This window comes from Magallana gigas, chromosome 8 (assembly GCF_963853765.1).
Source record: "Magallana gigas chromosome 8, xbMagGiga1.1, whole genome shotgun sequence".
NCBI classification, from domain to species: Eukaryota; Metazoa; Mollusca; class Bivalvia; order Ostreida; family Ostreidae; genus Magallana; species Magallana gigas.
The window spans coordinates 25,910,297-25,925,623 of NC_088860.1; the positions used below are offsets into that span (position 1 = coordinate 25,910,297).

At 33.0% G+C, this 15,327-nt stretch overlaps 2 protein-coding genes across 19 annotated transcripts in view; one reads left to right on the forward strand and one right to left on the reverse strand.

Annotated features, from left to right (window-relative positions):
- On the forward strand, positions 1-6,340 carry LOC117690558 (vesicular integral-membrane protein VIP36). Its single transcript, XM_034474986.2, has 9 exons — positions 1-160; positions 883-998; positions 1,254-1,368; positions 1,474-1,556; positions 1,753-1,914; positions 2,150-2,264; positions 3,409-3,461; positions 3,817-3,877; positions 4,202-6,340. The coding sequence occupies exons 1-9, from the start codon at positions 34-36 to the stop codon at positions 4,363-4,365; spliced, it is 996 nt and encodes a 331-aa protein (XP_034330877.2). The 5' UTR covers positions 1-33; the 3' UTR covers positions 4,366-6,340.
- Positions 6,341-6,998: 658 nt separating this feature from the next.
- The window catches only part of LOC105331086 (cilia- and flagella-associated protein 46), a 48,051-nt gene continuing 39,722 nt past the window's right edge, over positions 6,999-15,327 (reverse strand). For 13 of the 18 annotated variants that reach the window (XM_066067929.1, XM_066067927.1, XM_066067921.1 and 10 more), the window contains 14 exons: positions 15,067-15,158; positions 14,526-14,716; positions 13,950-14,071; positions 13,439-13,653; positions 12,915-12,956; positions 12,039-12,089; positions 10,751-10,854; positions 9,851-9,911; positions 9,266-9,301; positions 8,910-9,012; positions 8,483-8,595; positions 8,000-8,081; positions 7,625-7,761; positions 6,999-7,507 (listed from right to left, as the gene is read on the reverse strand). In XM_066067929.1, coding sequence (XP_065924001.1) covers positions 7,260-7,507; positions 7,625-7,761; positions 8,000-8,081; positions 8,483-8,595; positions 8,910-9,012; positions 9,266-9,301; positions 9,851-9,911; positions 10,751-10,854; positions 12,039-12,089; positions 12,915-12,956; positions 13,439-13,653; positions 13,950-14,071; positions 14,526-14,716; positions 15,067-15,158 — 1,597 coding nt within the window. In that variant the 3' untranslated portion in view covers positions 6,999-7,259. Of the gene's footprint in view, positions 7,508-7,624; positions 7,762-7,999; positions 8,082-8,482; positions 8,596-8,909; positions 9,013-9,265; positions 9,302-9,850; positions 9,912-10,750; positions 10,855-12,038; positions 12,090-12,914; positions 12,957-13,129; positions 13,142-13,438; positions 13,654-13,949; positions 14,072-14,525; positions 14,717-15,066; positions 15,159-15,327 lie in introns of all 18 variants that reach the window. The other 5 variants (XM_066067923.1, XM_066067922.1, XM_066067924.1 and 2 more) reach the window with 5 other exon arrangements.

Genomic DNA, 15,327 nt, shown 5'->3' on the forward strand with positions numbered 1-15,327 from the left:
AAAAGTAATCAAGGGCAGATAATTACGAAAAAGATGGACGTGTGCAGGTGGCAGATTTCGTGGATTGTTGGATTATTGCTGTTTTTATCATATGTTATTGGAGATTTCGACAAAAGAGATTATCTAAAGAGAGAACATACTCTTGTTAAACCGTATTCAGGTTATTTATGTTTTTTCATCGTCAAAAGCTATTAAACATTAACTATACTATGTCAGATCGTAGTTTGAATAGTTTTTACTCAATTAAATGTTATCGTGTTTGATGATTCAGTAGCTCTATAACTCAATAAATCTACAAATGATATAAGTTTACGCTTCCCGTGTTTCGATTTAGCTTCTTCCGTTTTTAAAAAAAATGGACCGTTTCCAATACGATCATCTTGAAACTCGAATTTCCTCTATTAAACCCCACCCAGGCGCAGAATGATTAAATAAACACTGATAACAAATTGAAAGCTGCTTTTACATTGAATGCAATTAAAACAAATCAGAAAATGGTTAGAGAAAATTAAATATAAGTCTGCTAAAATCGGATGTGAATAATCCTCAGAGGCCTGTGTGTCATTTCCGTAAGAATTTGTGCCTCATTTAATAGTTGCTTGGTTAAACTTCTTACATTTAATTAACAATAACTTCTTAACTAAATAACTAAAAAACTTATTTCATTTAATTACCAATAACATACATAGAAAGGACTTCTATTCCTTTGTATGACTTTATATTATATTCATCAATTTTTTTCATCAACCTCGGACTATATCTCGCAAGAGGAAAACAAAAGGGACATGACTCTAGGACTGTAATGAATTTAAGGCCTACGGCGATAGTTCATGTCATCTGTCATAAGACAGTTTAGAAAACTTTATTTCATTCTTTTTTTAGGATCTGGATTTTCAGTACCACTATGGGACTTTGTAGGAACGACAATGGTAACAAACAATTATGTGAGGCTAACACCTGATTATCAAAGTAGACAAGGAGGGATATGGAATACCATGGTAATTAAAGAGTGCTACATGTATTTTCTTTTCTGTAAAAAAAAAATTAAAACATTATTTTTTATTTAATTGAACAACAATAACAACAATTCAAATCTGCCCTCCTACCTTCTCTGAAAAAAAGTATAGTGGTAACGTAAATTACGTAATAGAAACCATATATTTTATTTTGCATTCATGCAGATGTTTTACATCCATGATGAATTCAACAATGATACACACAATAATACTATTTATCTGTGATATTTTTTTCAGCCCTTAATGGTAAAAAATTGGGAGTTACATGTGCATTTTAAAGTACATGGCAGTGGGAAAAATCTCTTTGGAGATGGTTTTGCTGTCTGGTATGCAAGAGATAGAAATCAACTTGGTAAGTATGACTTATGTTTAAATTAAATGGATAAAACACTGAATTTTAATATTAGAATTAATTTTGCTCACACTATTGAATATTTTCTCTGACTCAATTTTGTAGGCCATGTGTTTGGAAACAAGGATTTTTTTGTTGGATTGGGAATATTTTTAGATACCTACAGTAACCACAATGGACCTCATAATGTAAGCCTGAAAAATAATTAGCTTGTACTTTAGTATAAAGTATCTTATCAAACACAAAAAAACATTTCTCTGATTATGTTAATATGAAGCACCCATACAAGTTATATATGAGCTTGCTTACAGTGTGTAGTTGTTCCAATTTTAACAATTGCTAGTAAAGATTAATATTTTAAAGTATATTACTTTATTTTTCCAGCATGAACATCCATACATCTCGGCCATGGTGAACAACGGCACGTTACACTATGACCACGACAGGGACGGCACCCATACGGAGATTGCCGGCTGTGAGGCGAAGTTCCGAAACAAGGAGTACGACACCTATGTAGCCATAAGATATCAAGATGAAACTTTAAAGGTATGCCTCACTTAACAATCTACAGTGTAATAATGTTATTGAAGTTTTCTCTCAAAGGACGGATTTGTTTTCTGTCTTAAATCTAAAACTTCCTCCAAACTTAAATAGCTTATTGTTTCTATCTAAGGTTTAAGACTTCCACATAACTTTTGAAAGAAAAAGTTGAACATTTTTTTACCAATTTGGTCATGTCCTATGAATTTATTTACTATTTCTTTTTTTTATGTCCTGGTAGGTATCAACAGATATAGACAATGAAGGCAAGTGGAAGGAGTGCTTTATTGTCCATGGCGTCAAACTACCAATAGGATATTATATCGGTGCTACAGCTGCTACTGGGGAACTGGCTGGTGAGTCTGGATTCAGCTCTCAGAGCTCAACTTTGAACTCTTCCTGTTGTTAGTAACAACTTGTTACCAAACTTTATTAATTGATTGGAAAGTTTGGAGGAAGTGAAACTTTTAAAAAACTGAAAAAAAGGCCATTTTAAGGTAGGTCCCTACTCAGGATTTTTGCGGTTAAAGAAAGGGTTTTTGTCATTAATCAAGTAGAATACCTTATGTAATAAAAAAGCCCATGAAATACATGTCTTAACTATTTACTTTTATCACTAGAGTCTCCAGAAGATGCATACCCCCTTCTTCCATTACATAATTTCAACCAAAATCATTATTTGGCTCATATTAAAATAAATATCAAAGCAAAACAATGTTTCAAATGTTTTAATTTATCATTAAATATGTAAGAAAGTAATAACAAATGTGATTATCATCATCTAATTCATTAAAATGAAATTTTATAATGAAATGTTACAAAAATGCTATTTCAAATTTTTTACTTAATTTCACATTTTTTACTTAATTTCACATTTTTTAACTTATCTTAAAAATTTTATGGTCAAACACCATTTTTTGAACTTTAAAATATTAGATTTATGTCTACTGCAACTAAAAAGCAAAAAAAAATAGTACTTCACATGCTTCATTTTTTTCTACGACCTTTAGAACACATATACCCCCTTATCAAATGCAGCTAAAAAAGTGTCACAAACACAATTTAACAACATATCAGAAAACAGCATTTCATTTGTTTGCATTGATACACACTAAAAGTCTTCTTTTAAAACTACATGTAATGAGTACAAATTATTTTTTTTGATAAACAGTACCTTTCCTCTGCATATATAAACACAAACGTACTAACATCTCATTACAAAAATTCACGATTTCCAACTATTAGACTCATTGAAGATCAAAACCTTTATATACTGGTACTGTCTGGTAGACATTTTTTATATCCGCTTAATCGATGACGCGTCTGAGTAGGGACCTACCTTAAGTAATTTTGATTTCTTCCTAAAACCTTTAATACCAGTTTGATAATGAAAATGTTTTATAACGAGAACATGGTAGTAGATAAATTGGTTTATGAATTTTTGATTGTCTGCAGTATTGTCATTAGAATTGCCTCTGACAAATCATTTACGTCTTTCAGATAACCATGATATTATTTCAATGAAATTGTACGAGCTGGAGTCCTTAAAAAAGGTAAGGCTCTTGGACAGCAGGGCTCAAATGTTTACTGTATTATTCTAATGGTGACATCTCATTTACATGTAGATGTAAATTACAATGTGTGCAGATAATCTCTAAAAGACATTTACTGTGGAATCATTAAATTTCGTGGGGGCCAATTTTTGTGGATTGTGGTTGTTTTGCTTATTCGTGGGGATTCAGTTTTCAGTTTGAGTACGTAAACTAAATCTTTTATACTTAGTTTTCGTTGAGGATGTAAATTCGTGGGCGAGGGCTACCCACGAATACCAGGAAATTTGAGCCACCACGAATTCTAATGATTCCACAGTATTAATTCTTAGATATAATGTATGTGTGTGTTTTACAGGAGGATGATACTGCAGCATACCATGGCTTACCCTCTGCTCAGTTCTTTGCTTCTCCTAGAGGTTTGTGTCAGGTTGTTTCAGTCTATATTCAATATAAATAACAGGACCCCGAATCACTGTAGACCTTGAAATTCAGTCAAAATTTCCGTCATTTATAGAATCATAATTTAACAGACTTGTATTTAAAAAATGATAAAAAAAAATCTTTATTGCATAAAAGCAGGTAACATTTTAAGGTTGTATCAGTGTTTGCTAGCCAGGATAAATGCAACCTCAGGGTTGTTAAATTATCCTAGGAACAGCTGAGAATTTCATAAAAAATTTGTATAATTGTTTTCATTACTTCTAATTCACGTTTATGATACTGATGATATGTGTTTGCAGACCATATAGAGGATCCAAAGGGAGGCTTCACGTCCGGGAGTATGTCGGGATGGAAGGTGTTTATCATCATCATCATTGCAATAATCGGCCTAGCGGTGTGCGGCGTTGTGGGCTACGTGGTCTTCAATAAAGATGGCGGTTACAATAGTAAACGGTTCTACTAAGTCGGAACCTAAAATAGTAGCTCTACCTGAAGTGCATTATTTTCCATTCTGCTTGAGGGGGTAAAATCCATCTCTGTGGTGATTTTTTATTTTGCAATACATGTAACTAATATATATGATATGATATCTGTCAGATACTCTCTGTATCAAATACAAATGTCGCTCGAAAAAGTAAAAATCATTGTATGGACATTCCAGTGCTAGTGTTGAAGTAGAAGTTAAAATATGTAAATGGTGGTAAATGGTTGTTGTAAGCTGTAAAACAATAAAATATTATGTATTTATAACATTACATATTGTACATATTCATGCTGTACACCAAACCATTTTTACTAGTTTCTGTTGTATTATCAAAATATTGTACAACTCAGTAAAGTAGAAAGAAAAATTGAAAAACAACTTGCATTGTTTATACTAATATGCATATACCTATATAGTTGTAATAATCAATGTACATCATACATACCTTGCACGTTCATGTCCTGTATACAGGGAAATATTCGCCCACGTTTTATTTTTGCCCCTTTCGCTCTCTTTGTCAGAGGGCACATTTAAGACTGGGTGAACTCTTTATTATAAATAATATCTCTGTTAACACAACTGCATCTGGGTGAATTCAAGACAGGGCAAAACCGTTTGCATGTATAAAAGGGTGAAAATAACCCTGTATACAGTAAACATCCAGCAGAAGGATTTTTTTTTACAATGATCATGGAAATCCCCCCCCCCCCTTTTTACAAGCAGAGTGGATGACAACTTACTTAATGAATCAGTGTATGTGACAGGAAGTGGTGCCAATAAATGTGCTTTGTTAAGTTATGAGTTCTGGGTTTAGCTTTATTCTTACTTGATGTTGGGTTTGCTAGTAACAGGTATGATTTTTTTGTGGAAAACTCAAATCTTATCTTTTTTTGTTGTTTGTGATTTCAATAATGATTGTCAAGTACTCTTAATGTCTACGACACATTGCATTTCATTACGCAATCTCTCTTTGTACTGCCTTTGATCACAAAGTTGAGTTTAAGGAGTATAGATGGTAAACGGTTAGTAAATTTGGAATATGCATCAACCATTTTAAACTAACACAATTTTATTTCACTAAGCACAGTTTACACCTTGCTGCACTAATCATCATTACTGATTTCATTCCATGTTATGCAAATGTATATACAGGTAGTTTATCAAATGGCAACAAGCATCTAGACTCTTTTAAATGATATTGAATTCCACAATGATTAATCAAATTTTATCCACCTGTTCATTAAATACAGCATTTCACATTTCATCTCGCTAAGGAATTGGAACTTTGCAAAGGTTTGATATCAAATTTTTAAAAGATCAATTTTTCATTCTCCATCAATATTCAAAATAGATCATGAACTTGTATTTACCAGAAAGCTGTATTTGATTTTCAAGAGATTAAAATCCATTTAGGAATGTAATTAGCTGAAAGATAAATTGTAAATTATTTTTTGTTGGAAATATTGGTAAATGTTTAATATGCATGTGGTTTTGTATTCTGCCTGCATTTATGTTGTAGTGAACTGTTATCATGCTTTGCTCAAACATACCATTTTTGTAATGCATGTATACGCATGTATACAATGGATGTACACAGTGTATGTATTTAAAAAAAAGTTTAATATATACTGGTCTATTACAAGTCAACCTAAGCTATAGTATGCATGTTTAGAGGGAGTTATGGTTTTTTATGTCCAATCCAATTTGTTTTTAATTTGCATAAGTAATGTGAAGGAAATGAATTTGAGAAATGTATGTGACCTATGTTTTTTCCGATTTCTTTCAAATTGAATACATGTAGGTAAATGTATGAAATGAAAGTATAAATGGTTTACAAATTGTATCTCTTTAAAGATGTCTAATTTTATACATGAAATTTAAATGAATGAAAGAATCATATTGATTGACCTTTGTGAGAATGATTTGATGAATAAATGTTGATCGTTTTATAAGTTATCAGCGTTTCTTTACTTTATATTGAGGATGTAGGTACTGCATTTGAAATTGTGTATAATAATGAAACCAATGAAGTGGAGATTTACATGTACATACAGTCAGTATACTGGTATAATGAGAAAATGGAACGGTGGATGACAAAGTCGATCTTTCTTCAAGTTTTGCATGCCATTAAATCTGTAGCAAGTGTGAAATTTGACGGAAGCTATACCATATTTTTTGGCAATTGTACAGAAATAATAAAGCTACTCAAGCTTGAATTTTAATAAATTATACGTACCGGTATTTGAAATGCTGTTTAATTATCAGGACCCATTTGCAACTCTGTATTTATGATATGAATACAGGTACCGTAATTGAAATACAAGTACTCATATTTATTCCCCTCTCATCCTGCATTGCAATTTTTTATTACTATTTTGTATGTTGCCTTACCGCTACATTTCATACAAATGTAAGAAAAATCCATAATTAAAATTTCCAATACTGTACCAGAAATTAAATAATTTTTTATCTCCCTTTAATTTGCTTTTATAGAAATTAAAGAAAAACCCAATTTATAGTTATAAAGTAACAGCTTTATTATACAGTAATTTTGAAAACTTAAAACATAGTCATATGTGGAATTCTACATTTGTTAAATAGATTCAGAAACTCAACAAGGCAACGATTAGAAAACAAATCTGGACAGAAATGTATATATCAAAAAGTTCAATCATTTGAAAAAAAAAAAAAAGAACTGAAAGTTGTTTAAAACAGAATAAATATATCACAGTCAGGTTTCTCAACTTCCTTCACAATTTTTCTTTTCTTTATTATAGGAATAGATCCCAAATATCCAGTTTTCCAAAAATCAATCCATATTTTTCTCCTCTGTAAAGCACCATGTGTTTACATATCCTCCAAAGTACACCTGTTTACACCTGTGCCACCATCAGATTTGGTAATCCATAGCACACCATATTGTACCAAGATCTATCCAATTGGATCTCTTTTTCGTCAGGTCTCATGTCATCGGAGCGTTCTGTCCCTTGATTCTCTGCCCCTTCTTTCTCTGGAGTTGGGGCTTTCTCGTTTTCTGTCTCTGTTTTTGGTTGTACTCTTTGATGGGGAGTGAAAAGTAAGCGAACAGATTCTCCAGTTGTTTTACCTCCCTCCAATAAATCTAAAAATAAAATAATTTTTGAAATTTTGTCACTAATAGATTTTCAATGTTAGAAAAAAATATCACACAGTTGGGCACACTCTGAGATTAAAGTTAGAGAAATACCGGTAGATGTACCTTTCATAGAGACTTTGAGTCTGTTTGCATTTTCTGCCAAAGTACAGTGCCACTGATTGGCCATCAGACATTTCACTCCAGTTACACTAACTAGCATGGCAGTCTCGACAGGCTTCTCCAAGGACAAGAAATTCTCACTTGAAAAAATGGCACAATTTTACAACAAATTGTAATGAATTTTAAAAAATAACCAAAAAACTATCGGGTGTATCTTATTCAAAAGTTCCCTATATCTTAATTGTTTGTGCAAAACAAATTTTGTACTGTTTATTGAAATTGTGTTGTTTTGGAATATTAATATATCAATCTTGCAATATTTAGCAAGTATGGATGATACACTTAATGAAAACTCTCGCAGTCCATAAAATGACTAACCTCTTCCTGACATCTAGTTTGGACTGCCGTGTGAAGCTCTTGCTAGTTTCCGCCAAATCCAGCAAATATATCATGGAGCAGTCTAAAGGACAAAAATAATAAAATGATAAGAAATAAAGTTAAACAGCAAACATCTAATAATGAATTCAGGCTTACAGTGAAGTCAGGTTCATTCCCTCTCATAATTACTGTAGACCAAGTTTTATTCGTGTGCGAGAAATTTTTTGTGAAGTTAGTGAGAACCTTGTCGTCGCGAATATTTCTTGTCGCGAACCAATCCTTTTTCTATAGTTTTTTGAACAATACAGGACTGGATAAGGCTTGGTCGCGGACATTAGTCGTCGCGAACCAGTTAATCGGCATTTAATCGCGAATGGTTATAAAAAAATTCATAATGAATCAAACATCAATGGATTTCTGTGAAAACAAATAAGTAATTAAACTGTAACAGCTAGTACATGTTTCTTTTAAGATTGAGATTACCTGGAATGTTTAATGCTGAGAGTTTGGCTGGTGGTATGTAGTTGATAAACTTCTCCATTCCGTAGAAGATGAAAGAGCTGTTGTCTGTTAGGTAGATCTCCCACTCGCCAACACTGAAAGAAACAATTTTAATTGTTCAGGATATCATAGCTTAAATATTATTTTCCTTGTGAAAAAATGCCTCTAAATGGAGCTTACATCACAAATACTAGTACCCTTCATGTATCATTATCACTACATGTGCTGCAATTCTGTTGTTCATTTACACAGTAACATTTTCATTCTATGCTAATCTACATATGATATACATGTATTATAAGCAATAGTTGTACTAAAGATGGATGCCATTTTAACCCTGGTACAGGCACACCCACTGGGTAGAATATCAGAATAAACTAGAACTTTGTTTCAAGTAAAAGAGCCAAACCTTGGGGTGTGGTCATCTCCAGCCACTCCCAGCCAGCGGGGGGTAAACTGTTGTTCATACTCCTCCATCAGCTTGTTGAATACTTCAATTGGCTTATTCAGTTCTGAAACATTACAAAATTTACTTTACGGTAAATTACCTGAATTTTACAATCAACTTAACCAGCTACCTGCCAGTGTATAGTTTTGTTTTTTTTAGATAGTACAAAAAAATCCTTAAAATTTGTATTCTTATAGAGAAAAAAGATCAATCTAATTCTCTTAAAACAGATTCTACTGAACGCATGAAAAAAAAAATCAGAATTAAAGATTAAATGAATTTGTTACATTATCAAAATAAAAAATCTTGATACCAACCTGTTTCAGCACAATCCAGGTGTGGATCCACAAAATCTATTTCAGTGTTAAAGATACTAATGGACTGTGTTTCAATTTTGCATTCTGGTGTACTTATCTTCATTACAGTAACATGCATATGCATACTTTACCGGACTGTTGACTAGCCCCCCCCCCCCCCAATAAAAATCAATTCATACTAATAATAGCGACCAAGGCACATCTAACCATTGATTATGTATTTGATGTGACATTTGACCCTAGATTACCCTAATACTAGCTCTCTATATATTTATCCAGCAAATGGTAGCAAAGCACATGTGTGTTTGGCCAATAACCCTATGGTTGCTGGTTTGAGTCCTGCTGTGATCACTTGATGTTGTGTGTTGTGCCCTTAGACATGGGAATTATCTACATTCTCTCAGTCTACCTAGATACAATGGGTACCAGCTTAAGCTGGGGGTTGACTGGTGTCCCATCCATGGGGAGTCAATATTTGATTCTCATTTACTCAACACAACAGACACCAGAAAAGAGCTCAGCTTAATGAGCATTTTAAGGCTCAGATAAGGATTTAACTTTCAGTAGCAAAGCCACAAAGGATACATCTAAAGTTCATGGTATCTACTGTGTGATGCCAGGGCTGGAGATCTCTGTGTAATGGAATCTGCAAACAATCAAATTACCAGACTCAGTATTAATGGTATAAAATATACATGTAATTACTAAGACTTGAATCAATCAAATTAAAAAAAAAGTATTTAGCTGTTTAAAAGATGATCTTGCACTTTTTATTTTTTATTTCCTGTGATGCACTCAGAAATGAATTTTCACTATCTTTTAATCTATAAAACTTGGCCTGTGACTTACAATCTTGGCCAGTGACTTACAATTTTGGCCAATGACATTAACTTACAATATTGACATGTGACAACTAACAATCTTGACCTGTAACTTACAATCTTGGCCTGTAACTTACAATCTTGGCCTGTAACTTACAATCTTGGTCTGTGACTTACAATCTTGACGAGTGAGTTACAATCTTGGCCTGTAACATACAATCTTGGCCAGTGACTTACAATCTTGGCCAGTGATGACTTACAATCTTGGCCAGTGATGACTTACAATCTTGGCCAGTGACTTACAATCTTGGTCTGTGACTTACAATCTTGACGAGTAAGTTACAATCTTGGCCTGTAACTTACAATCTTGGCCAGTGACTTACAATCTTGGCCAGTGAAAGTGACTTATAATCTTAACCTGTGACTTACAATCTTGGCCTGTAACTTACAATCTTGGCCAGTGACTTACAATCTTGGCCAGTGACTTACAATCTTGGCCAGTGAAAGTGACTTATAATCTTAACCTGTGACTTACAATCTTGACCAGTGACTTACAATCTTGGCCAGTGACTTACAATATTGGCCAGTGACGACTTACAATCTTAACCTGTGACTTACAATCTTGACCAGTGACTTACAATCTTGGCCAGTACCAGTGACTTACGATCTTGGCCTGTTTCTTGCTGGCATCCCTCAGGCCTGGAATCCTGGATAGAGGATTGTCCTGGTTCTTAGCTTTCTGTTTTTTCTTCTCCTCATTTTGTTGTTCTATAAAATAATCAACTTCTACAGTCAAAAATTGTGAAATATATATTATATATACACTCAAGTAAGCAAACAAGAGACAGCAGTACTCCATCAAATACTGTGAATTTCATGGGAGCAAATTTTCAATGGACTTGCCAAAACTCTGCTCATCTGTTGAAATGTTATTTCATGAAAAGACAATTTCTTTACTGGAGTATTGATATTTTTGTAGGAGTTAGCATATGATCTTTGATAAATTATATCTATTGAATCTGACAATTAACATTACATGCAATACCTTCAGGTTTATCGATAATTGTTTTCAAATGTGACCTCTTTCATGTGCAGAAATGTACAAGTGTGCATTCAATAGGTAAATCTTATGAGACTAATATTTTTCAGTAAAAAAAAAAAAAGATGTAAATTTGTAAAATGAGACAGCTAGTGCTTTAAACATTTTACCAATTTAGAAATTGTTGTACATGTACCATAATAAACTCAATCTGAAGTTGTTTAAAATCTGTCACTTTTTAAAATGGTAAGATATGTACTAAAATTTAAACTAAAAGATACAATAAATATTAAATGTATCATATATACTAAAAACATCTAACATTCAATTCTACACTAAAGAATTAGTCAAGCTGTACTGCAACAGAAAGTGAACATTTTCTAAATTCTACAGCTATAAGAACATTGATATGAAAACCCAAAAGCATTGATTTTTCTTAAAAAACAAGTGAAGTGTACATAGATCATATAAATGTACATGATGCACAAACAATTCATTAATTAAAATTAAAGTACATAATTGGTACTTAAAAAATATTGCTGAAGAGAAAAATGCCAAGGACATAAAAATAAATACAACTGGTTTAATTGCATTTTAAAAATACCGGTATACTAAGTCTGTTAATTAAATTTTGGCATTACTTTGCCTTTATTGATATTCTGAACCTACTTTTCTCAATCTACATAAGCTGCATCATCACAAAACTAAATAATTGCCCCTTTTTCTATAAAGCAAATAAAATAATTTCCCAAAAATTGATACATGTATATCCAGCAAATTTTCAGAAGATTGAAACTGTACAATACATTTATGGAATATATATAAACCAGTCATATGCATCATGCAAACGAGAAAAGGAGAGAAGAAAAAAAATGCCCTAGAGCTGGAGTCTACAGTGACAAGGGGAGACTACCTGGCTCCACTTTTTTCCCAGCACGAGAGGAGTTAGTTGGCGTTTTACTTTCTGAAAATCCAAGCATCCATTATGATATATATATATACATTGACATACATATAAAGCACACCCAAAGCATTATGGTACACAGGTGTAAAATATATACAACATTCACCAAAAAAGATTCTTAATTAAATTATTTAATTAACAGAAAGGAGAATTTTAATTGAGCATTTGTGTTTTATTCGTTGTTTTGATCTAGCAGATAATCATTTTGTATACTGCACAGATTTACAAGACTTCGGATATAGGAACTGAACTATCATCATTTGAGTTTTGAAATATTTTATCCCTCCCCCCTCCAACTGCATTTAAAAACTGTAAAATAAGATATCTGACTGAGAGTACGAAGTTACAATTTAAAACTAAAATGGGTAATATGAAATTAGTTAAACTAGTCAATACACAATGTTACATATCTATAAACCCCCTACTTTAAATCCTTATCTATGTCTCTGGTCTAATCAGGTACAAATGTGTTATTCATTAACTTCAGGATCACATTCATTTTAAATTTCAAGAACGTGTACACAAATCAATCTGGTCTGTTCTAATTTAGCCAAATTTCTAGGGTTAATAACTAGAATAACCTTTTATCTCTTTCTACATAAATCTGCTAGCCATATGAGAGTTATTAAATTTTTATGCTTATAACTAGAATCATATTCTCTTTTTCCTTTTCAAACTTCCACAAGCTATATTAAGTTCATCCTTTTTAAGCTCTGACATTTAAACAATTTCTTATGAAATCAATGATATTTTTTCTACATCGTTACTGAAATGAGCAGTGAAAGCTAACAAGCTACTGAAAATTAAAATGAAGACCGACATTACCATTTGGTTTTTGTTTTTTACGAGTTCCTTGTAACTGAGTATCTACAGAATCATTTGAATAATTGGAATGTTAATCAACAGATAATTAACGTCATTAGTAAGATGTACATGTATTATGAAAAGATATAGAACCAATAAACCCCAATACACATGTATATACATCAAAGATCCCATCCACAATAAATACATGTAGATATAACCATATTTCTACCTACCATTTGCCATATCTTTAAAAAGAATGTTTTATGGGATAAACAAATTATCAATTTGAAAATAAACTTGCAAGCATGCAACAATCATTTCTAACCACTGAAAACAAATTCACATAGTGACAACAAATTGCAAATTGCTCATGAGTCATGAGTGCCCACATGGAAACAATGTATGATTTTGTATGTATCTTGACAACAGTACAATGTCATGTGACTGTACATATGTATACACAGTCATACAAACAACTGTAAAAATGCAAACTTTAGTAAATGACAATGTAAATTTGAAACCCGCTCTCTCTCTCTCCTCACCTGTTGCTTCATCCTTATAGAACCGATGGTGGAACAGAGATAGAGAGAAGTCTCTACACATGGCGGTCACATTCTCCACCTGTAGGAATTCCAGGGCCTCCAGGGGCATGTGCATCAGCATGGAGTCCACCAGCAGGATGACGTACTCATTGGGGGCCGCCTCTATCTGGCCCTTGTTGTCCTTACCGGTGCTAGTGGGGGTCACTGCGGGGGGACTATAGTATAGATCAAAGAGAATTAAATAAGTATACAGCTTTACAGATTTTAAATTAAATACAGATTTCCCTTTACATACAGTATGTTTGCTTAATATTTCAATGTCTATAAAATTTGGAAATTTGGTATATCATTGAGTAAAATAATTTTTTAACATTGCTGCTATATCTCTCTTCTTTTTTACAAAAATAATTTTGAGGAGTATACTCGCAAAGCTGCTAAATGGTGATCTTTTTCAAATTAGTATCTTTTATAGGTTAAACATTGGACTGATTACAGGTACACTTCAACTTACGTCAGAAGTCCCACCAGCTGTGAGGTGAGAGGTTTGAGGTAAGCCTCCATGTCTTTGAGGAGTTTCTTGAATTCGTCCTGAAGTCTGGCCTCCTCTTCCTCATCCTCTGCACCATGGTCATGCTGTAGGTACACAGAACAAACACAATGTCAACAAAATATTAATTCCTTCTCTGTCGGTTATTGAAGCAAAAACCTAATAATGGGATTTCTGACTTTTTCAGCATGCATGTACAGTACTTCATCTTTTCTGAAAAGGAGTTTGCCTCCAGAACATCAATTATAGTAATGTGCTTAAACATGTCATTCCACTCAACTTCATTATAGATCAATCTAACTGGCATTTATACTTTACCCATCTTAAAATAAACATGTACAAGAACCACATAATATATTTTCTTGTTTATAAAAAAAACACATAAGAATTTACATCCCTGCAACTAAATTTGATAGGCTACATTGATTTTAATAAATAAATTGGTGCACTTTTATGCACAAAAATGTACTAAAAGTTTTAAGTTTTCGTATGTAATGAACCCTCCCCCTCCACCCACAACATGAGCTTCACATAATGTACCTGTGTCTGTTTCTTGAGACTTTCGTCCAGGTTTTCCAGCATCTTCTGCCTCATCATGGCCTGTGAGCGCTGGTACTCCTGCTTCAGGAGCAGGGTCTGCACGCTCTGGTGGTGGTCCTTGAACTTGACCAGGAGTTCCTCCAGCAGCTGGGGACTGGTCTCCGCACCAAACACCTTGGCCCTGTTGTGTGCTGCAAAATCACAAGGCTCAATTAACCAAAACATTCATGGTCTAGTTTTGAACAAAAAATTGATACTACATGAGAATTTGATATCTTATGCTCTCTCTTGAAAAATTTCATTGTTATCTTTTTCTCTCTAGAATAAATTCTTTGCTACCAACCAATAATCTCTCTCTCTCTCTCTCTCTCTCTGTTCTCTATATCATAGTAGTGAAAAGAAACCTCTCTTGCAGATTCAGAAGCACACACGCACACACCCAACACAATATTGTACTTGTCTTGTCTTTTGATTTTAATTGACCTTTGATATTTCTCATAATCATAAACATGCTGAATACAGCACTGTATAACATGCTTACTTTGAAGTGCCTGCTGTTTAGTGTTTTTTCCACCTCCTCCTCCCAACGCAGTGTTTTTGGGTCTGTCCAAGATAGCACCATACAAGAAGGACCTAAATGTATGAACAGTTTTCAAATTAGTTCTACATGTATTATTAAATATCAATTCATACCTATAAAATAATCCATTCATTTATATTAGTTACAGAATTTTGTCCAAGAGTTCAACCACATTTAATTCTTTACATGTTATCAAAATTATATGAGTAAGCATTGTTTGTA

What these genes read in the sequence shown, in the direction of transcription:
- LOC117690558 (XM_034474986.2), top strand. Translation starts at nt 34, where the DNA reads ATGGACGTGTGCAGGTGGCAGATTTCGTGGATTGTTGGATTATTGCTG. An exon ending in TCTTGTTAAACCGTATTCAG is followed by an intron (nt 161 to 882) that starts GTTATTTATGTT and finishes TTCTTTTTTTAG; the next exon opens with GATCTGGATTTTCAGTACCA. An exon ending in GTTCTTTGCTTCTCCTAGAG is followed by an intron (nt 3,878 to 4,201) that starts GTTTGTGTCAGG and finishes ATGTGTTTGCAG; the next exon opens with ACCATATAGAGGATCCAAAG.